The sequence below is a fragment of the Schistocerca piceifrons genome, chromosome 8 (genome assembly GCF_021461385.2).
Source record: "Schistocerca piceifrons isolate TAMUIC-IGC-003096 chromosome 8, iqSchPice1.1, whole genome shotgun sequence".
Lineage (NCBI taxonomy): Eukaryota > Metazoa > Arthropoda > Insecta > Orthoptera > Acrididae > Schistocerca > Schistocerca piceifrons.
This window is the reverse complement of record NC_060145.1, coordinates 173,615,396-173,639,343: the sequence shown is the minus strand read 5'-3', so window position 1 is coordinate 173,639,343 and position 23,948 is coordinate 173,615,396. Positions and strand designations below refer to the sequence as shown.

The window sequence follows — 23,948 nt, the reverse complement described above, 5'->3', positions numbered from 1 at the left end:
TATTGTGTGCCCACTACCCAGGATATATTCATCCAGATTTGAGAATGAGAGCACTTAGTGACTTCCAACAAACTGTATACATAATTTCAAAACTTTTTCTTATTTATGCCCATCACAAAATGATGAAAGAAAAAATCTTATCATTTACAAAATTTTTGCTGCTGTTGCAGAAAATCTTCAACATTTGGCATGACATTTTAATTTATTCCTTCTTTACTATTAACTCTATTTGTGACATATTTAGCGAGCAGTATCCACATTTACCACTCAACGGACATGCAAAGTTGCATCACCGTACAACGTATAGCTCAGGAGACACTGTCGTGTGAAAAACTAGCTTTTGCTTTAAAAGGAGTCCAAACTATCTGACACTCATCCAGTATTTCATAATGAGAGCATTTAGCGACTTCCTATAAACTTTGAACATAATTTCAAACTTTTTCTAATCTTTTTATTCCTTACACACTTAACGTCAAATATTTAAGTAATCAGCTGTTTTATACATAGGAGTTTGATCCTTTAAGGAATTGTGGGCTTATTGGTTGTTGTTGTGGCCTTCAGTCCTGAGACTGGTTTGATGCAGCTTTCCATGCTACTCTATCCTGTGCAAGCTTCTTCATCTCCCAGTACCTACTGCAACCTACATCCTTCTGAATCTGCTCAGTGTATTCATCTCTTGGTCTCCCTCTATGATTTTTACCCTCCACACTGCCCTCCAATACTGAATTGGTCATTCCTTGATCCCTCAGAACATGTCGTACCAACTGATCCCTTCTTCTAGTCAAGTTGTGCCACAAACTCCTCTTCTCCCCAATTCTATTCAATACCTCCTCATTAATTATGTGATCTACCCATCTAATCTTCAGCATTCTTCTGTAGCACCGCATTTCAAAAGCTTCTATTCTCTTCCTGTCCAAACTTTTATTGTCCACGTTTCACTTCCATACGTGGCTACACTCTATACAAATACTTTCAGAAACGACTTCCGGACACTTAAATCTATACTGAATGTTAACATATTTCTCTTCTTCAGAAATGCTTTCCTTGCCATTGCCAGTCTACATTTTATATCCTATCTACTTTGACCATCATCAGTTATTTTGCTCCCCAAATAGCAAAATTCTTTTACTGCTTTAAGTGTCTCATCCTAACCAAATGCCCTCAGCATCACCCGACTTAATTCGGCTACATCCCATTATCAATGTTTTGCCTTTCTTGATGTTCAGCTTATGTCCTCCTTTCAAGATACTGTCCATCCTGTTCAGCTGCTATTGCAGGTCCTTTGCTGTCTCTGACAGAATTACAATGTCACCGGCAAACATCAAAGTTTTTATTTCTTCTCCATGGATTTTAATTCCTACTCCAAATATTTCTTTTGTTTCCTTTACTGCTTGCTCAATATACAGATTGTATAACATCACGGATAGGCCACAACCCTGTCTCACTCTCTTCCCAACCACTGCTTCCCTTTCATGCCCCTCGACTCTTATAACTGCTATCTGTTTTCTGTACATATTGTAAATAGCCTTTCACTCCCTGTGTTTTACCCCTGCCACCTTCAGGATTTTAAAAGAGAGTATTCCAGTCAACATTGTCAAACACTTTCTCTAAGTCTACAAATGCTAAAAACGTAGGTTTGCCTTTCCTTAATCTTTCTTCTAAGATAAGTCATAGGGTTCCAATATTTTTTTACAAATAGAAAACATTGTTTATTGTTATTCATTTGTACATTGTTGAAAAGCTTACACTTTTGTCTATTTTTCAACATGGTCTCCATTTTTTTTACCCACTTTTGAAGACGGTGCTCCAGCTTATGTATTCTTAAGTTGAAGAAGTCTCCCACCAACCCGTTGAGGAAGTGTGTGACCTCTGCTTGGACTTCATCATCACTCTTGAAGCGTTTGCAACGTAAGTGTTCCTTTAGCTTGGGGAAGAGGTGATAATCACTGAGTGCTAAGTCCAGGCTGTATGGGGGATGGCGCATAACAGTCCACCCAAATTTCTTCAAAAGCTCCTTTGTTTCACGAGCGACGTAGGGTCGAGCATTGTTAAGAAGAGGTACTACTCCCTCCTTCAGTCATCCTCTCTGGCGATTCTGGATTGCTCACTGGAGTTTGGCCAATGTTTCACAATATCTGACTGAGTTTATTGTCATCTCAGGTTGCATGAAATCAGTCCCAAAACACAGTCACCATAACTTTTCCTCCCGACTGCATTTGTTTGAATTTCTTTGGTGGCGATGAACTGAGTGAAGCCACTGACGAGATTGTTGTTTTGTTTTGGAGGTGTAATGAAACACACATGTTTCATGACATGTGATGACAGAGTCCAACAACTTCTGCTTCTTGCCTCACATTGTGGAAGAAACTTGTGAGCACAGTCAAGGCCTTGCTCCATGTGTCTGTCAGTCAGCATGAGGGACCTAGCAAGCACACACCTTGTGATAACCCAATGTTTCTGTTAAAGTTCTTTAAATTGTGCCATGAGAAGCTTCAGGAATGTGTTCAACAAGTTCACGGACAGTGACCCTTCAATCTTTGAGGAGCTCACTGTTGATCTTCTGGACAATCACATCCAAAACTGGCAGTCTTCCACTCAGTCCTTCATTGTGAACTTCCATGTGACCCTCAGCAAAAGCCCTACACCATTGCGGACATGCTGAATGGACATGCACTCTTCACCATAAACCTCAGTCAGTCACTGATGAATCTCCATGGGTGGTAACTTCCTTGTGCGGAGAAACTAGATTACTGCTCGAACCTCACATTTGGTTGGAGTGGCGATCAACATTTCCACCTCTGATGGCTGCCAAGCCAACACTAAGTGATGCAGCAAATCACATACAGGTGGGCGCAAGAGTGGGGAACCACTGTGCATGGCACTGTTGTCGGATTTAGCTTAGGACCTTCTGTCAAGGCTGTAGCTCATTGGGAACCTTACTTTCGGTACAACCCTCGTATATGCACACAGTTTCATTTTCTGCTGTAATGCCTGAATGTCAATGAAACTTAAGAAACTTGTGGACTTGTCATTGACATAGTATATGTAGCATATTTCTCAAGATATTACCTTAATATTAAAATGTCTTTCAACTTATTTTGGACTAACACTGTACAAACATGCTGTTTTCAAGTACTCTCTTAGTTTTGTTTAGATGATTGGTAGTGTTTTATATTTTTATTTTGAGCAGTACAGCATGAAAGAGATAGTCAAGAATGTGGAAAAGGTCAAGAAAAAGAAACAGATCCTATAAAACAATTCTGTATGTTACAATAAGTGTTAATTATTAGTCCTAATAGTATATCAGCATCCAGAACCAAAATTACAGTCATAACGTTCAACTAAAAAGCAGCAATTTCAGATTCTGGAGGAATATACACTCCTGGAAATGGAAAACAGAACACATTGACACCGGTGTGTCAGACCCACCATACTTGCTCCGGACACTGCGAGAGGGCTGTACAAGCAATGATCACACGCACGGCACAGCGGACACACCTGGAACCGCGGTGTTGGCCGTCGAATGGCGCTAGCTGTGCAGCATTTGTGCACCGCCGCCGTCAGTGTCAGCCAGTTTGCCATGGCATACGGAGCTCCATCGCAGTCTTTAACACTGGTAGCATGCCGCGACAGCGTGGACGTGAACCATATGTGCAGTTGACGGACTTTGAGCGAGGGCGTATAGTGGGCATGCGGGAGGCCGGGTGGACGTACCGCCGAATTGCTCAACACGTGGGGCGTGAGGTCTCCACAGTACATGGATGTTGTCGCCAGTGGTCGGCGGAAGGTGCACGTGCCCGTCGACCTGGGACCGGACCGGACCGCAGCGACGCACGGATGCACGCCAAGACCGTAGGATCCTACGCAGTGCCGTAGGGGACCGCACCGCCACTTCCCAGCAAATTAGGGACACTGTTGCTCCTGGGGCATCGGCGAGGACCATTCGCAACCGTCTCCATGAAGCTGGGCTACGGTCCCGCACACCGTTAGGCCGTCTTCCGCTCACGCCCCAACATCATGCAGCCCGCCTCCAGTGGTGTCGCGACAGGCGTGAATGGAGGGACGAATGGAGACGTGTCGTCTTCAGCGATGAGAGTCGCTTCTGCCTTGGTGCCAGTGATGGTCGTATGCGTGTTTGGCGCCATGCAGGTGAGCGCCACAATCAGGACTGCATACGACCGAGGCACACAGGGCCAACACCCGGCATCATGGTGTGGGGAGCGATCTCCTACACTGGCCGTACACCACTGGTGATCGTCGAGGGGACACTGAATAGTGCACGGTACATCCAAACCGTCATCGAACCCATCGTTCTACCATTCCTAGACCGGCAAGGGAACTTGCTGTTCCAACAGGACAATGCACGTCCGCATGTATCCCGTGCCACCCAACGTGCTCTAGAAGGTGTAAGTCAACTACCCTGGCCAGCAAGATCTCCGGATCTGTCCCCCATTGAGCATGTTTGGGACTGGATGAAGCGTCGTCTCACGCGGTCTGCACGTCCAGCACGGACACTGGTCCAACTGAGGCGCCAGGTGGAAATGGCATGGCAAGCCGTTCCACAGGACTACATCCAGCATCTCTACGATCGTCTCCATGGGAGAATAGCAGCCTGCATTGCTCTGAAAGGTGGATATACACTGTACTAGTGCCGACATTGTGCATGCTCTGTTGCCTGTGTCTATGTGCCTGGGGTTTGTCAGTGTGATCATGTGATGTATCTGACCCCAGGAATGTGTCAATAAAGTTTCCCCTTCCTGGGACAATGAATTCACCCTATTTCAATTTCCAGGAGTGTAGTACTGTCTCAGAACTGAGAAGGTAGGGTGATGAGATGTGGCTTCACACAGGTTGCAGTTGACAGGTTGTGAAATGTTTTATGTGATGATGTCACAATGCACTGTTAATGGTTATCCATCTGTTGGTTTCTGCCACTGAACTCAGAAGTTCAGAGGAACTGGCTATATATGGTGCTCACTTTTACCTTCCCTGCTCTTTTCATTTATGTAATCATCCAAAGCACAAACATATTTCGCTGCAAAATGTCTCACTGCAGTCATCCACATGGCATAGTTGCACATCTGTTGCATCATCACATGATGGAGGTACATGATGGGAAACCACTTTTACCAGGCCTAGCCAAAATATCAAAAGATTTTTCCTTTCACTCACTGACTGAGAATATATATTCATTAGACAATAATTGCTTGTGTGACCTTCACATGTGATTTCTACCATTACCACAAATTCTCCTGAGAAAGCTTCTACTTTGCAGTAGCATAGCTGCATATCTAGTACACATCTACATCTTTATGTCATGAGACATCCTGTGGTAAGAGGGCGAAGGTAAATGCTATGCCAGAATTATTTTCTCCATTTCTGACTCCATTCATAGATGATGTAGACCAAGAAAATTTGTCACTACCTGTCCATATTAGTATACAACCAAATTTCTCTAATTTTTTCCTGATGATCATTATGAAAGGTATAAGTTGATTTATATCTTTTTTGCGTCATATAGTTTGGTGGGCTTTCAGGATTTTTAGAGTAAGGTGCTCTGCGATGCCCAGCATATTTCTTATAGTGCCTCCCATTGGAGTTTGATGAACATTTAAGTGATGCTCTTGTGCTGACAATACAAATCCTTGATGAAGCTTATAGCTCTTCTTTAAATACTCTCTATGTATTCTTTTACATAAGCTTGGTAATTAAGACTGAGTCATTTTGCCTGTTAACATACAACTTACTATAGTTATTATTTGTGTTCATCTACATCTACCTCTACATGACAACTCTGCAATTCATGCATAAGTGCCTAACAAAGGGTTCATCGAACCACCTTCAGACTATTTCTCTCCTGTTCCGCTCTTTGACAGTGTATGGGAAAAGTCAACAGTTAAATCTTTCCATACAAGGATTTATCTCATTTCATTATGATGATCATTTCTCCCTATGCAGAGTGATGTCAATAAAATACATCTGCACTCAGAGGAAAAAGTTGTTGATTGAAATTTTGTGAAAAATCTCTCGCCTTAACAAAAAATGCCTTTGTTTTAACAATTGACACACCAACATGCTTATCAAAACCATGACAGTCTTTCTCCTATTTCAAGATAATATAAAATGAGTTGCCATTTTTTGGACTTTTTCAACGTCCTCTGTCAGTCCTATCTGATAAGAATCCAGTATCATACAGTAATACTCCAGCAGAGAGGAGACAAGTGTACTGTAAGCAGTCTCTTGAGTAGACCTGCTGCATCTTCTCAGTGTTCTGCCTAAAAAATGCAGTCTTAGATGTCTTCATGACCACATTAACTATCTGATTGTTCCAGTTTAAGTTTTTTAAGTGTAATTCCTATGTATTCAGTTGAATTGATAACCTTTATATTTGTGTGATTTATTGTCTAAGACCAAGAAAGCTATGAGATGATGAACTACAAATGGATCTTTAGCAATTCCGTGTCCATGAAAACTGGATCCAAAGTGCACAAGATCGCTATCTGTGGAGGAACAAAGCAAGGTTGGCACATGAACGTCATGGTCTGTGATCACTGGTATGTCACATTAAGTAATGTTATTGTGTTACTAAAATTTAATAGATTGCTTTTATTAGTCATGCATTTTGATGATCAGCTGATTGGATCAAACACTGATCACCTTCAATTCTTCCTGCACTTAGCAACAGTTTATGATGACATGACATCTCTGTATATGACTTTGTTGTAAGCAAACTTGTGGAACTGGTGTTGTTATAGATATTTCAAAATTTCAACTCCTAATGTAAAATTTTACTAACAGTGCACCCTTCCATTTGTCTCAGATTAGCTAATTTTTTCCAATCGTTTATCAACAATTCATTACTTGCAGTTTTTGGGATTTTATTATCAACAGCTTTTCCCTTGTTGTTTCTTTATCATTTCCCCCACTTTGTATATCTATCGAGAGATTTTTTGGAACATTTCCTTGACTTTAGCATCATGTTCATCTTACACTTTGTCATTACTGTTTCCAGTCCGTCTCTTCTTACTAGGGAACAATTTAAACTGAGTTGAGACTCAATTACATTATTTAACTTACATGTCTATTAGCCTTTGCTCCATAAATTCTGTCTTAGCGGCTGGAAATAAATATTCCTAATCTAATATAGCTGATTTTGTACTTTGCCTTTACATTAAAAATGTAAGTATATAGTTGCTAGCATTTCAGATAGAAGAGTAGCATGTACTTACCAAATGGTAAAGTGTCAACAATTGGTGACGAGCTAACAATCACAATTACACTGTCCAGTCACACTCATGTGACCACCTTTCAAAAGCCTCAATAACCAACTTTTGCAGCATGGTCTGCTGCAAGACAGGCCGGAAGAGAGTCAGTAAGGTTCCAGAAGGTACTGACAGGGATGTGCAGCAATATCAACTCCAGTCCCATGGCCAGCTATGCTAGGTTTCTCAGTTGAGAATCCATGGTGTGAACAGTCCAATCAAGGTGGTCCCACAGCTTCTTGATTGAGTTTAAGTCTGGAGAGTTTAGTGGCCATGGCAGAATAGTAAAGTCATATGCAAGAACACTGTGAGCTGTGTGACATGTTGTAATGTCCTGCTGATGGATACCACTGAGTCAAGGAAAAATCAATTGTCTGTAGGGATCGACATGGGTCTCAAGGATAGATGCATACCATACTTGTGTTGATCCACTGTGCCTTCCAGGATGAGATCACTCAGGGTATGCCACAAGAACATTCCCCAGACCATAATGTTCCTTAGTCCTGGCTTGACCCTCCCGATAATTGTTAGAAAGTCTTTGCTTTCAGATGTTCTGGTACTGGTGTGCAGACTCCAGCCTTAGCCACTGATGAACAACAGTCAGCATGAGTGCATGAACTACGTGTCTGCTGCAGGGGACTGTATGCTGCAATGGTCATTGAGGAGATACTGCTGGTAGTCTGTTGGTTCAGCTGGGCAGTCAGTTGCTCAACAACTACATGTCTATTTGCCTGTACATATCTCCATAGCCATCACTCATCCCTGTCATCTATGGTCCAGTTGCCTCAGCACCAGCTTTGGATAGCAACATTTTGCCATGCACAGTATACTTTATCCACAGTAGCAGGTGAATGGTCAACAAACTTAGACATTTCAGAAATGTTTACACCTTTGACCTGAAAGCCAATGTCAGACAAGTCACTCCATTTCTACATTATGACAACAAGTGCACTGTTTTCCGCATCTCCTCGAAACGTTTTATATACCCTTACCTGCCATCTGTGAGTGGTGCAACTGATGTCGATCAGGGATGATGGTCACATTAATGTGACTGGACCACATACTATACACCAGAAAAAAGGTAAAGATAGAAAATCAGGTAACATGCTGATGGTGAAGGAAACAAAAATACTTCCAGATTAAAAAAAAGAATGAGAGAGAAAGAAAGAATGAAAATTATGGGAGATACTTAGACACTAGAAAATTAATAATGACCTGCTGACAATCCACATACTGAGCCTGAATGCTGTTGTTGGACATCCTTATCTTATTCAGCAGATCATCTTCTCTCATATTACACCCACTGTATACTGATACTGGCTTTATAATCTGGCTTTCAAAATTCATATTATTTCATTCACACTATTCGTTACCATCTGAATTCTCTTCCACAACCTCATTCTTTTCTCTTCTGCTTCACACAATTTGCATTCTCTCTGCCTGTACCTGCACACTGTTTTGATGTTTCCCTTTATTTTAATTTTTTACACATTGGCTCATCCCTTCGAAAACATATTCTCCCCATTTTTACCTTTTATTCATCTCCTTTTAACTCTCATTTCTCTTCTCTACTGATCACTGGCATGTTGTATTCAGTACTCTGGTATTTTAATTTGTTTGCATTTGCATTAGTTTTCTTATTTTTAATGAACTGAAAGGCACTTTATGAAATGGTGTGATGAAGATGTAAAAATTATAATTGCTGGATTCATTTGTGAGTTACTGGTTGAAAATTATGATAATGATTAAGATTATAAAAAATATGATGTTGATGATGAGGTGTATCACATGGTGTTCAGGTACTATTCATACAGTTGTGTATCAGTTTTCTCCACAAATGTGTTTAGCTAAATGTGCTATCTCTGTTTCAGATAAAATTCAAATCAAGAAGAATTTCAACATATAATTGATACAAAATGTGCATTGTTAAGCATCATAAATATGTTTTTTTTGTTTCATTCTCTGCAAAATACATATTTTGTGTTAGACTTACAGCCTTCAGCTCTGCTAGTACTGCCTTGGCAATTGGTGTGACCATGGCTGTAGCTGCTGTGTTAGATATCCACATAGATACAAACATTGTAGTACCCATCAATCCAAATAACAACCTAAAACACCAGAAAAAAATCAAGGTTGACACTGCCTAAGTGATAGAAGTTATGTAACTCTCAAAGAAACAGGTATCTAAAGACAGAAGTCTGTAAATCAAGAACATACACACACAAAACATGTATGAAAACCAAAATCAGATCACAAGGGAATTATCCAATTGTGATGGAAATCAGTAGATGTGAGGTTCATGTACAAACAAACAATCACAAATTAGCAACTCAATAAACATTGGTCCACCTCTGGTCCTTACGCAAGCAGTTATTAGATTTGGCATTGATTGATAGAGTTCCTGGATGTCCTCCTGAAATATATGGTGCCAAATCCTGTCCAATTGGCATGTTAAATAATCAAAATCCTGAAATGTTGGAGGGCCCTGCTCCAAATGTTCTCATTTTGGGAGAGATTCAGCAACCTTTCTGGGCACAGTAAGGTTTTGCAAGCTTCAGGACAGGTAGTAGAAACCCTTGCAGTATGCAGTCAGGTATTATTTTGCTGAAATGTAAGCCCAGGATGGCTTGCCATCAAGGACAACAAAGCAGGGCATAGAATATCATCAATGTAGCACAGTGATATAAGGGAACCATGGATGACAACCAGAGGGGTGCTGCATGAAATGAAATGACACGCTAGACCATCACTCCCAGTTGTCAGGACATATGGCGGCCATCAGTTGGGTTGGTATCCCACTGCTGACAGGGGGTGTCTCCAGACACATCTTTGGCCTGAAACCTCACTGCCTGTAGTAGAATTGTCTTCAGTGAGGAGTCTCACTTTGAACGAAGTCCAAGTGGCCAGTGAAAATGTGTCTAGAGATGCCTCAGACAGTGGTGGGATACGAGCCTGATTGTCACCCACCATACAGCCTGACAACCTAGTGATGGTCTGAGGTACCCTTCATAGTAAGCCATACTGGGCTTACATTTAAGCAAGATAATGTCCACCCACATGTGACAAGAGTTTCTAATGCCTGTCTTTGTGCTTGCAATACCCTACCTTGGCCAGCAAGGTCAATGGGTCTCTCCCCAGTTGGGAATGTTCAGAGCATTGTGGGCGGGGCCCTCCAACCAGCTCAGGATTTTGAGGATCTAACATGGCAATGATACATAATTTGGTACAATATCCATCAGGAGGACATCTCCAACAATGCCATCAATCAATACTAAGCTGAATAACTGCTTGCATAAGGGCCAGAGGCAGACCAATGCATTATTCACGTGCTCAATTTGTGAAACTCTTTCTCTTGAATAAATCATCCAATTTTTTTTTCTTTCTTTTTTTAACCTTTTATGTACAGTCATCCTCTGATCTTCCAAATAACATAGAGTAATCTCTTTTAAACTGCAGAAAGTATAGGATCATTAATAAACATAATATATTACCAGTAGACTGCTAAGAGTATACATTATAAAGGTCCTAAAATGGAAATATCACATTACGGGTTTTCTAGCAATTTTTCCAAGGAGAATCATCAACAGAATTCTGTAAGCTGAATATTTCATTTCCTCTATTCATAAAATGAGGGAGAGTCAAACGAAAACCTGAAAAGTATAATTAAAAATCAACATTTCACACAACTGTTTTGTAAGTTGACACTACTGTTACCAATCGATGACAATACTGCACTACAGGTGGCAGAATATTACAGACAAGTGAAACACGGCCATAATACTGCTTCATAATGGCTACTCCACTTGTGAAATGCATCAAGGAAAAACAGCTTTCTATTATATGTTTTCTGAGCAGTGAAGGTACAAAACCTACTGAAATCAATTGACAAATGAAGGGCCAGTATGATGATGCATGTCTATCACTGCAGCAAATGTATGAGGGAAGTAGAAAGTTCAGAAATGGTGTCACTCATGTGACACACTCAGTGCCTTGTGAGGCACAATATGTTGTGGCATCAGAGTCTGCTGCAGCAGTTGAAGCCATTGTGATGGAAAATTGTCATGTGATAATGGATGAAGCAGCCCAAATCTGAATACTAGTCATGGTTCCGTAATTCACATCATTCATGAAGTGCTTGATATTCACAAAGTGTCTGCAATACGGGTGCTATGGCAGTTCACTCCGGACCTGAAAGAATGATGCATTAACATCCATGAAGAACTTCTGCAGCACTTTGGACCAGCATGTGATGGCTTCTTTGTGAGAATTATTACAGGATACAAAACCTGGGTACACTACCACCAACCCGAAACAAAGAGAGCAAACAAGGGACTGCTCCATTTCTCATCCCCAAAACCAAAAGTTCTGGGCTGTCATCTGCAAGGAAGGTTTTGATGTCTCTCTTTTGAGATGAATGAGACATTGTCTTGGAATACAACACAACTAGCATTGTCTTGGAATACAACACAACTAGGGGAAACACCATCACCAGTACGTAATATTCCAAATGTTAAAAAATCAACTTTGGCATGCAATAATATCAAAGTGACATGGACTTCTGACTGCAGCAACATAACAATGCTCAGCCTCAAACTGCCCGTGCAACACTTGCTATCATTGATGACCTGCATTGCCATATTCGGCAGACCTCACACCGAGTGATTACCACATGTTTGGACTACTCAGAGACGGTGGGAGAAAAGAAATTTCATCTGATGAAGGGGTACAACAAGTGGTGCATGAGTGGCTGCACACATGACTAAATGATTCCCCCCTCCAGAGGAACCCACACAATTCCTAAACGCTGGAGGAAATATGTAGAATGACAGAGAACCTAAGTCAAAAAATGATACATTCATGTTCCACTTTTGTTCAATAAAAAAAATTAAGGTTTTCATTTGACTCCCTCTCACATAAGAATTGTTCTTTTAACTCACACAAAATTTTAATTCTAAATTTCTCAGTTGGTATCATCTGAATATCCATAGGTAGTCCATTAAATAATTTTTGTCACTGTTGGGAAGCTGTTTTGTGACTTAATTCATCAACATCTTGGCTATCTGTACTATCTTTATTGCAAGTGCTGTGTTGATAAACTTAATTTCTCTTCCTGTAGATCTCATGAATCATGATTTGTCTTCAATTGTGGGCTTTCTCTGCATATTCCAGGGACGAACTCTTCTCGGGTGATCAACTGAGTGGTGGCGTCGTCTTGTCACAACATTTTGACGAGTTTTGTACCCATTATCCTCAAGTGAGGTGACCTCACTTAGAACTAATTAAACCTAACTAACCTAAGGACATCACACACATCCATGCCCAAGGCAGGATTCGAACCTGCGACCATAGCGGTCGCTCGGTTCCAGACTGTAGTGCCTGGAACTGCACGGCCACTCCGGCCGGCACAAAGCTCATCAAAATGTTATGACAAGATGATGCCACCACTTGGCTGATCACCTGAGAAGAGTTCTTAGATGATTTATCTTTGTGTGAATGAAACAGCTGAATACATTTTGGCTGAATACAGTTAGCACTACTCATCTAGGAGAAACTGTTTCACACTCATTAATTTTTGCTTGAGGTAATGATCCTCATTGATTTCTTTTGCAGTAACAGCCTATTCTTGCAGCCTGCTAAGTGGCCTCACAGCAGCAGGCCATAGCAGACATGGCTGTGTAACATTGTGTAGCATTAGAACATTGTTGGTAGGTACTCTTCTGATGATATTAAATTCCTCAACAAATCAGAATCCATGAAAGTCTGGAACATGTGTACTATGTACTGTTGTCCAGAAGTTTATCGGCTACTGTGCCTGCCGCCCACAGCATTCCAGTACCATTGAGTCTGTATGTCATCCACTGAGCTCTATCTTGAACAATTGGAGCTAAAATCAGCAATGAAACATGTTGAAGGAACTTACCTTCCTGGGCTTGTGCCAATAACAAGTATTGCTCGTAATGCTATCCTTTTATGGAGGTTGCAATGTTCAACGGATATGGCAATAATCAGCCCACCTGTAAAAAAAATGTTATAATTTTTTATAAATTATATTCTTCAATTCAGATGTAGAAAAAAAGCTGATTAAATTTTTTCCTGTGAAGCCATCTTTGAATTTTTATTTAATCATTGTTAGAGTACCTTACTCATGTTTTACATTATCGTATGAGGACATAGTGTACATTAGACTACAAACTTAGGATATTTTACAGTATTTTGATTTGTTAACTAGCAGTTTCACATGTTATTGCTAAATTTTTTGTCTGAAAACTAAAGGTACATGAAATACCTCTAACTTTTCTAAGTATAATACAGAGAGCTATATTACCAACCTATGAACATCATATTTGTCTCCTTGAGATACTGTATACAAACATCATCTGTGCTGAGTATTCCAAGCAGAGGGAACAAAACCACTGGAAGCAATGATGTAACTGGAAGAGGAGCTGCCTCTGTTATCCAGAAGAGAGCCATCACAAGCACCACATAACCACATCTTGCTTCCTGAAAAAAATAGAAGGGAAAGCTAAATTAAAGGCAACTATTGTAACATATCAGCTCTAAGCCTGCTTTGCTTCAATATCCTCTTATTACATCTAGCACATTAAAGAAATTGGTCCAAATTCCTGGTCTCCTGCACAGCTGAATACATGCAGCCTTTATTCAGTCTGAATTGCAATTTGGGGTGTTGCTTTACATATGTTAAGGATTGTGCATAAAAATGCACAGAATTTATGGAATTCCTGCTCATTCAGACGCTGGAAAATACACTGTGGACTTACTCACTCGAAGAGAACATATTGGAGATACCAGTGAGAAGCATCTCCAAGAGTCTAGCTATCATCTGGTGAATGGGTGAACCTTCCATAACGTGATTATAGTTTGGCACTTCAAAAAGGTTTCAGGTGCTTGTAGAATACTCTTTCAAGAGATTTGGAGCTGATGCGTATGTCAAGGAATTTTCCCTGTGATATGAAGAAACTTTCAGAGTATGCACTGATAAAATATGCAAGTAGTACAAGAGATCCTGTCAGAGTGTGTTGTAGTTAGCAGAGTAAGGAGTAGGACAAATGGGAATGCCATTAATAGAGGCAAAAGCTGATCAGTTGTGGACACTATGTTGATTGACAGAAAGGGCTGATGATCAATAATTTTCAGGAGCTACTGTGGACACATAAAACTGAGAAGTCAATCATGGATTGTTATGGTAAAAGCTCAGTTTTGGCTTTCTGCTAAAAGTATTTATTTTCAGCAGATTTTTATCTTATGACAATGAAAGTAAATATAATATTTCTAGTGCAGTTCTGTGAAAGAGGTCACTGACTGTATTTTCACTTAGGAAGCTTGAACGTTTTTGGCCAAAGATACTGCTGTAGACATTTTTTTAATGTGCAAGTACATTGTATTCTGTACATTTTAACCTAAGGATTAGATTTTGGTTGACTCAATGCCTACTTTTCAATTATTATCCCAAGATGTACTCTTTGTTCCAAAGATTCCGATAACATCAGAGGAACCAGTTGTTTGGACAAAAGGAGACTGTGTGTAAGATATGATACACCAGTTATATTTTAGACTATAATTAGGTAGTTACAGGACTCATATTTGTTGTCTTGGACTTGACAGTATTCAAACTGTTCTCATGGGTCCAAACAAGGCTGGATACCACTGTCAAAACAGTGTCCCAAGTGTGAGAATTGATCTAGATTCATCACTGGAGTATTTACAATTTGGATTTACCTCATGAATCATCTGGTCTGCTTGAACGGCAGCCATAAGCGCTTCTTTGACCATGCAGAGAAAAAGAGACTTACAGTATGTGTTTTACAGTAACAGGTCTCAGTAAGGTTTCATTCCATGCAATTTTTGTGTAATCCCTCAGAGGAATCCGCATTGGATACACTACACCTATGATTAATGATAACGATTAAACTACCGGTATAGAGGGGGTTTATTATATAATACTCAGCGATCTGCAATCAAAGCGTAATTGTCATATCGTTTCCTCAACTCTGTCAGTGCCTTCCAAAAACGAACTCCTTTTGCATCTTGAGAAGAAATATCTGAAAGATGCACTACAATTACTCAATTAATGCACCTATTCCTAATGGGCACAAATCAAAAGTACGTCTGCTGATAATTGTGCAGGCAATGTCTACTATCAACACTGCATGAAATGTTTGCAAGCACAGTGGACCATGTGTTAAATTTATGCTAGAGATTTCAAAGCATCTATTTTGTATAGAGGATACGCATAAGGCAGGAAATTTACCACAACATAGTCATCCTCCGAGTACGCCGGTTATTGTCTCACGAAAACACCTTTGCAATCATTGTTGGTGATTATGTCACGCTCCCTGTTGCTAACCATTATGATTTCTAATTTCCTGATTACGGAGTTGTAGTTTGCTGGAACCTATTACACTGTATTGCGTCTCTATAATAATGAAGTTGTTTATTTCCTATTTGGTTCTTTTAAATCGTATTCACTAGTAAACTTTTCTTATCATATCGAAATTAGCAATGTCATGTCTTTACTGCGTTTCCACTATATAGTGAATCATATTACACTGTTGTTACGCTGCAGCATCATTGTTCGTAGAGCATTTTACGTGTATGACTCATGTAATGTCGAATGGCAATGGCAAACCAGCTACTTTCCCCCACGATTCGATGGTTGGCATTTATTACCACATTGTTCGAAACGCTACTTGCTGATTTTGAGACTCAAGCTTGCAGCAGAATAAGGGCCTGTTTAATACACTCCTGGAAATGGAAAAAAGAACACATTGACACCGGTGTGTCAGACCCACCATACTTGCTCCGGACACTGCGAGAGGGCTGTACAAGCAATGATCACACGCACGGCACAGCGGACACACCAGGAACCGCGGTGTTGGCCGTCGAATGGCGCTAGCTGCGCAGCATTTGTGCACCGCCGCCGTCAGTGTCAGCCAGTTTGCCATGGCATACGGAGCTCCATCGCAGTCTTTAACACTGGTAGCATGCCGCGACAGCGTGGACGTGAACCGTATGTGCAGTTGACGGACTTTGAGCGAGGGCGTATAGTGGGCATGCGGGAGGCCGGGTGGACGTACCGCCGAATTGCTCAACACGTGGGGCGTGAGGTCTCCACAGTACATCGATGTTGTCGCCAGTGGTCGGCGGAAGGTGCACGTGCCCGTCGACCTGGGACCGGACCGCAGCGACGCACGGATGCACGCCAAGACCGTAGGATCCTACGCAGTGCCGTAGGGGACCGCACCGCCACTTCCCAGCAAATTAGGGACACTGTTGCTCCTGGGGTATCGGCGAGGACCATTCGCAACCATCTCCATGAAGCTGGGCTACGGTCCCACACACCGTTAGGCCGTCTTCTGCTCACGCCCCAACATCGTGCAGCCCGCTTCCAGTGGTGTCGCGACAGGCGTGAATGGAGGGACGAATGGAGACGTGTCGTCTTCAGCGATGAGAGTCGCTTCTGCCTTGGTGCCAGTGATGGTCGTATGCGTGTTTGGCGCCGTGCAGGTGAGCGCCACAATCAGGACTGCATACGACCGAGGCACACAGGGCCAACACCCGGCATCATGGTGTGGGGAGCGACCTCCTACACTGGCCGTACACCACTGGTGATCGTCGAGGGGACACTGAATAGTGCACGGTACATCCAAACCGTCATCGAACCCATCGTTCTACCATTCCTAGACCGGCAAGGGAACTTGCTGTTCCAACAGGACAATGCACGTCCGCATGTATCCCGTGCCACCCAACGTGCTCTAGAAGGTGTAAGTCAACTACCCTGGCCAGCAAGATCTCCGGATCTGTCCCCCATTGAGCATGTTTGGGACTGGATGAAGCGTCGTCTCACGCGGTCTGCACGTCCAGCACGAACGCTGGTCCAACTGAGGCGCCAGGTGGAAATGGCATGGCAAGCCGTTCCACAGGACTACATCCAGCATCACTACGATCGTCTCCATGGGAGAATAGCAGCCTGCATTGCTGCGAAAGGTGGATATACACTGTACTAGTGCCGACATTGTGCATGCTCTGTTGCCTGTGTCTATGTGCCTGTGGTTCTGTCAGTGTGATCATGTGATGTATCTGACCCCAGGAATGTGTCAATAAAGTTTCCCCTTCCTGGGACAATGAATTCACGGTGTTCTTATTTCAATTTCCAGGAGTGTAGCTTGTTTGATCGAATGACCTCTACTTGTCTGCGACGTCTGTTCTCTTGTTGACGCATCCTGCTGTGTGCAAGAGGAAGAACAAAATTCCTCCACTTGGCACTTTGACGATGTTGATATCATAAGAACTTTCGTTTTCTTACGTTGGTTAATGTAGCGTACGGTACTGAATATTTCATTTATGCACCTATTTACCGTGTTTGACGTGTTTCAGTGAAGTGAATAAATTGGAGTATTGTGCCGTCATAAAATTCTTTATTTTAATCGGTTTATTGCCAACAGAAATCCATCAAAAGTCAGTGAAGTTTCAAAAGAAGTCTGCTCCTTCATTTCCAACTTATAAGAAATGACTGACCGAATTCAAAAGTGGAAGTACGGCGCCCCTATTGAAGATAATTTACATGTGGGATGTCCCAAAGCTTTAATCACTGATGGAAGCTTGTGAATATGCTGGATATATTTCACGATCACGGTTAAATGTGCATAAATCAGCTGTCGTCATAGCTTATCAGAAGGAATATGGGGTATTGGATATGAAGACTGTAATGAGAGACACAAGTCAGTCAGTTGTCTCCAAATACAGGAAGCTAGAGCTAGCCTTTGGGTGACGTCTGGAATACATTTTAGAGGAAGTCGGAATTTCACAGGAAAATCTCAACAAAACCGGGATACAAGGCAGCCCTGGTAATGATGTGCACTTAATCCTGTTGAGTTCCAACAACATGAAAAAAATTATTAAAAAGTTTTCCACAAAATTAATATTATCATATTAAACAACAAATACAAGAAGAAATTGGCAAAAAGCAAACAATATCTTTTTAAGGACGTGGTTTCACTTTGAAACCACTGGGAAATACTAGAGGTTTTCAACCATCAATCATTTCACGTTCAAAATGGCTCTGGGCACTATGGGACTTAATATCTGAGGTCATCAGTCCCCTAGAATTTAGAACTGCTTAAACCTAAGTAATCTGACATCACAGACATGTATGCCTGCCTGTCGATCCTGCGACCGTAGCAGTCGCGCGGTTCCGGACTGTAGCGCCTAGAACCGCTCGGTCACAGCGGCAGGCTCATTTCACGTGGTATATTTGAAAGCAACTTCGCATTTTTACTAGACACAATCCCACATTTCGAAACACTCGAAATACCTAAAACAAATTATAGTCTTCCATAACAAGCAAGAATGGGCCTACAATTTAAGAAAATATAAATCAAATGTACATTCTGCCCTAGTAGCTTCATTTCGAAACAACCCTTAAAAGCAATAGTACAAACTCAAATTTATGTTACAATAAGTTTAAATATACTTACTTTCACTGTCAGTGATCTCAATATGACCACTAAAAAAAAAAAAAAAAGAAAAAAAAAAAGAAAAAGAAAACAGAAATACGCGTGTCATAATCTCCTACAATTACGTAGCACAACTCCGCGCCAACTGTTGCTTTGAACCCTGTAATGACGTCACAGAAGTACTTCTGTGTACCACTAGATGTCTCTATCTTGGGATAGCATCGGTAATTTCATGCGAAAGGCACTGGTACTTCAAAACAAAATTAATATAACGGCGGTTTCAGGATAAAACCACTTGTGTTGAAAGTATTAAGCACTAGCTTTACAGTCCATCTGCCAGTGTTCCGTTTGTCTCACAGAAAAAAAAACAGTTAATCCAGGAGAATGGCCCTGAGAGATTTTTATTAATATAGTTGGCATATTATTATGTACTACTTATTTTTAATTGTGTTGATGGAAAGATATTAATTGTCTTGAATTACTGTTTTGTTAAGGATAACCAAAATTTACTAGCCTTGGTGAAAACTGAACATTTCGTGAAAATAGATGATTGTAATGTACTCTTGATAAGGTGTTCAAAAAATTGTCACATATTTCTACAAGAGGTGGTAGTAGATAGGACCAGACAAAAGTTCCTATAATGATGGGTCTGCAAACCAATATCTGTTGTATCTGTTCTCTCACTCCCATCCGTCTGTTATGTAGAAGTATTCACCACAGGCAGTGCTGCATGTGGTTACCATACCCTTAAGCCCTTCTTCACAGTGAATCATGCATGCTCTCAGATCCGCCTGGCTCCATTCTGATTGCGTCTCATGCATTGATCACATATGTTACGGCGCAAAGACAAGCGCTGGCACGCCAGTCAGGATCGACAGAGAAGAGATGGCTGTGAGAAGACGTCAGCCAATCGCACTGACTGACCCATCTCCAGGACGACAATGCAACAATAGCTGCCCACATGTGAAGAGGACATAAGCACCGTGACAGACTGGTGACGGCTCAGTTCACTAGCAGCTTCAAGATTAGAGACTTCCATAGCAGTGTCAATGCTAATCACTTCGCTTGTAATCTCTATGTAGCACAGACTGGGACTATCTGTACCAAAGAATACTGGTTATTTCGTATGTTGCCCTTTGCTTGCGACACATCTGTGTAATTGCAAAAGCTAAGTATTGTAATTTTCTTTTTGTATTAAAACTCATTAATATGATTTGTTTGAATGTTTGTCTAGCGATCCGAGTATGCAGGCTTCCTAGACACCACAACATGCACCTGTCAAGTGAGCACATTTTCGATGGGTTTAGCGTACATCAGTGCCTCTAAATGTCCCCATAGCCAGGTCCGATGAACAGGAAGGCGACGCTACATGACCTCCTCGACCCGAACCATCGCCCATGAAACCTTGCGGTGAAGTACCTACTGCCGCATGATCCATAGAAAACGGGTGGTGCCCCTTAATGCATAAACCATAGCCCTTGTCTTTCTGCAAGGATAACGTTCTACAATAGCACTTGTAGTTCATAGTGCAGAAATCAGTGATGTGTAGCACCTCGTTCGTAATCAGCTTGGTAAAGAGTGTAGCCCGATGAGTCTGTAACCGACAATTCCTGCTCATACATTCTTACTGAAGAAATTCTTATGTCTCAACTCTTTGATTGCTCGAGAATTTTCTTCTGCCCACACGTGGTAATCTCTTGTGAATCCTGCATTCAAATGTGTTTTATTCCAGTTACTGTACATAACACCAGTTGCAAAACGACTATGTGGACGATGTGGCCTATTTCACACCATATTTTAGTTCTACATGAAGATGCTTTGCTGAGTGTATTTATATATTTTGACGATGTCATTACAGCTTTATCACATTAGAACATGGTGTAGAACAGATCTGAAGATGGTCATTACTGACTGAAACCGTTCATCGTCAAAGGACTTTATATTGTGATCAAAGACTGGAATAAAAAAACGTTTGACAGTACTGTTTGTATTCGCGACTATATCGCAGCTTGTGAATCCTACATACACCACCGAATATTATAATTAGTCGTCACAAATAAAACAAGTTAAAAAGTACCTCGACAGATACTGCTTTCCAGGACTGTAATTATATCAACGTTTCTCCTAGTTTTGTCCAAAATTATCTCCTGTAGGGACATGTAACTCTGTTTTGTAAACACTTTGTACACATGCAGAGGACGCAGCTAATCACTGTTTGAATTATTGTTTCGCAAGTGTCACAGTCAAGTGAAATGATCTTGTTATTAATAAATAATCAACAATAATGAATTTCAGAGAAGGACCTCAACTAAATCCATCACCACATAACTCGCGGCTGGGCTGCGATGCAAAACAGTGATTTCCCACCTTTCTGAGGCCGTTACCTCTGAATGTAAACAGATACTAGCTGGTTTCCCGCTCCCCTGTCCCTCATCTTCATCAACATTAGCCCTAACTATACTTTAGAATGAGAGAGAATTTTCTTTGAATACCTTCATTTTTAAAATGACTAAAGATAAATGATACTTAGTTTTTGTATGTGTTTTATTAAACCACAAACTAATGAGAGAATAGGTACGCTTATTTCTAATAACCTTTTTTAATAGATTAATGAAACAATTTTCAGAACAATGCGGGTGTTACCTAAAAGTCCTCACAAAAGAAAACTAGTAATCCACATCGAGGGTACACGCTTGTTACAAAACATGCGCCCTCTGCTCCATTGCTCTCGCTAGCGATACCTGCAACGCATGCATCCTGCACCCTCAGTTCAGATTAAGCAAATTAAAATGTGTGTAGTTTACTTAGGTCTACTCTTTGGAAAGCACTTAAATACTGGACTCTTGAACTGGCAGAAATTGCTGGACATCAGGCAGCCAATGCTTTGTGTACGACCACTGCCTAATTAATAATAATAATAATAATAATAGAGCGTAGGCCCCACAGCAGCGTAGCAGCCATTATATAGTTACTGTTGTAGTATTGTGTTGTCTGTTTGTTTATTGTAGCGAAGTGAGTAATGAAGCAATTTCTGATCTACTGCAGTAACTAACTACAACTAGAAGAAGGCGTTTCCATGAGACATTTAATAGCATATATAATACATATACATCAGTTTTACTGTCGTAGGTGCATGGTACAAAGTACGTGTGTAGTGGGCCAATTATGCGAGGAAGATGGTGTCCATTCATTTGTTTCATAAGCGGTAACCTCCACGGCATTGTCAAGCGTTAATGCTAGTGACTGAACAAGAAAATTAATTTTTGGTGATCCCATTCGTCAGCATTACAGTCTTAACAAACAGTGATAATAGCAATGATCTTTTAAAATAATTTTGTTTCGTGGCTGACATACTACTAAACACTTTGGTTTTTAACCCCTACTAAATTACGTTTTACCCCTCAGGAAGCTACACTACTGGCCATTAAAATTGCTACACCACGAAGATGACGTGCTACAAACGCGAAATTTAACCGACAGGAAGAAGATGCTGTGACATGCAAATGATTACCTTTTCAGAGCATTCACACAAGGTTGGCGCCGGTGGCGACACCTACAGCGTGTTGACATGAGGAAAGTTTCCAACCGATTTCTCTCATACACAAACAGCAGTTGACCGGCGTTGCCTGGTGAAACGTTGTTGTGATGCTTCGTGTAGGGAGGAGAAATGCGTACCATCACGTGTCCGACTTTGATAAAGGTCGGATTGTAGCCTATCGCGATTGCGGTTTATCGTATCACGACATTGCTGCTCGCGTTGTTTGAGATCCAATGACTGTTAGCAGAATATTGAATCGGTGGGTTCAGGAGGGTAATACGGAACGCCGTGTTGGATCCCAACGGCCTCGTATCACTAGCAGTCGAGATGACAGTCATCTTATCCGCATGGCTGTAACGGATCGTGCAGCCACGTCTCGATCCCTGAGTCAACAGATGGGGACGTTTGCAAGACAACAACCATCTGCACGAACAGTTCGACGACGTTTGCAGCAGCATGGACTATCAGCTCGGAGACCTTGGCCGCTGTTGCCCTTGACGCTGCATCACAGACAGGAGTGCCTGCGATGGTGTACTCAACGACGAACCTGTGTGCACGAATGCCAAAACGTCATTTTTTTCGGATGAATCCAGGTTCTGTTTACAGCATGATGATGGTCGAATCCGTGTTTGGCGACAACGCGGTGAACGCACATTGGAAACGTGTATTCGTCATCGCCATACTGGCATATCACCCGGCGTGATGCTATGGGGTGCCATGAGTTACACGTCTCGGTCACCTATTGTTCACATAGACGGCACTTTGAACAGTGGACGTTACATTTCAGATGTGTTACGACCCGTGGCTCTACCCTTCATTCGATCCCAGCGAAATCCTACATTTCAGCAGGATAATGCGCGACCGCATGTTGAAGGTCCTGTACAAGCCTTTCTGGATACAGAAAATGTTCGACTGCTGCCCTGGTCAGTACATTCTCCAGATCTCAGCAACTGAAAACGTCTGGTCAATGGTGGCCGAGCAACTGGCTCGTCACAATACGCCAGTCACTACTCTTGATGAACTGTGGCATCGTGTTGAAGCTGAATGGGCAGCTGTGCCTGTACACGCCATCCAAGCTCCGTTTGACTCAATGCCCTGGCGTATCAAGGCCGTAATTACGGCCAGAGGTGGTTGTTCTGGGTACTGATTTCTCGGGATCTATGCACCCAAACTGCGTGAAAATGTAATCACACGTCATTTTTAGTATAACAAATTTGTCCAATGAATACTCGTTTATCATCTGCATTTCTTCTTGGTGTAGCAATTTTAATGGCCAGTAGTGTATTATCCACAACTTGGGAACCAATGATTTACAAGAAACTGACGCTTCAGATTCATCTGTGTGTGCAAGAGAGGTGCCACCTCTGTAGAATGCTGACCAGCAGCAAATACGAAAATTCAATTTCTTAGAAACATTCTGATCGTTTTAAAAAGAGACCATATTTTCAAGCCAGAACTACTAGAAAGTAGTACAGTATTTCTTAGGCTATGGATCAGATTCTTCTATCTGATTAACTTGCAAAACAACAACTTTTGAATATCCCGCAATTCTTCTGCATCAACTGGATGAAGAAATCGAGTCAAAAGACCTGGATTGTAAAACCGAAAATAAATCATACGTCATCACGAAAAATGCGTATCAAAACGAAAGAACTTTGTCGATGGAGTAAAGAA

The 23,948-nt window shown here is 41.5% G+C and overlaps 1 protein-coding gene across 2 annotated transcripts in view; it reads right to left on the bottom strand.

Annotated features, from left to right (window-relative positions):
• The window catches only part of LOC124711743 (protein I'm not dead yet-like), a 269,714-nt gene that overhangs the window by 76,500 nt on the left and 169,266 nt on the right, over positions 1-23,948 (bottom strand). For both annotated transcript variants that reach the window (XM_047241953.1, XM_047241954.1), the window contains exons 2-4: positions 13,592-13,763; positions 13,183-13,276; positions 9,256-9,370 (exon numbers count right to left, since the gene is read on the bottom strand). In XM_047241953.1, the coding sequence (XP_047097909.1) occupies positions 9,256-9,370; positions 13,183-13,276; positions 13,592-13,763 (381 nt within the window). The remainder of the gene's footprint in view (positions 1-9,255; positions 9,371-13,182; positions 13,277-13,591; positions 13,764-23,948) is intronic.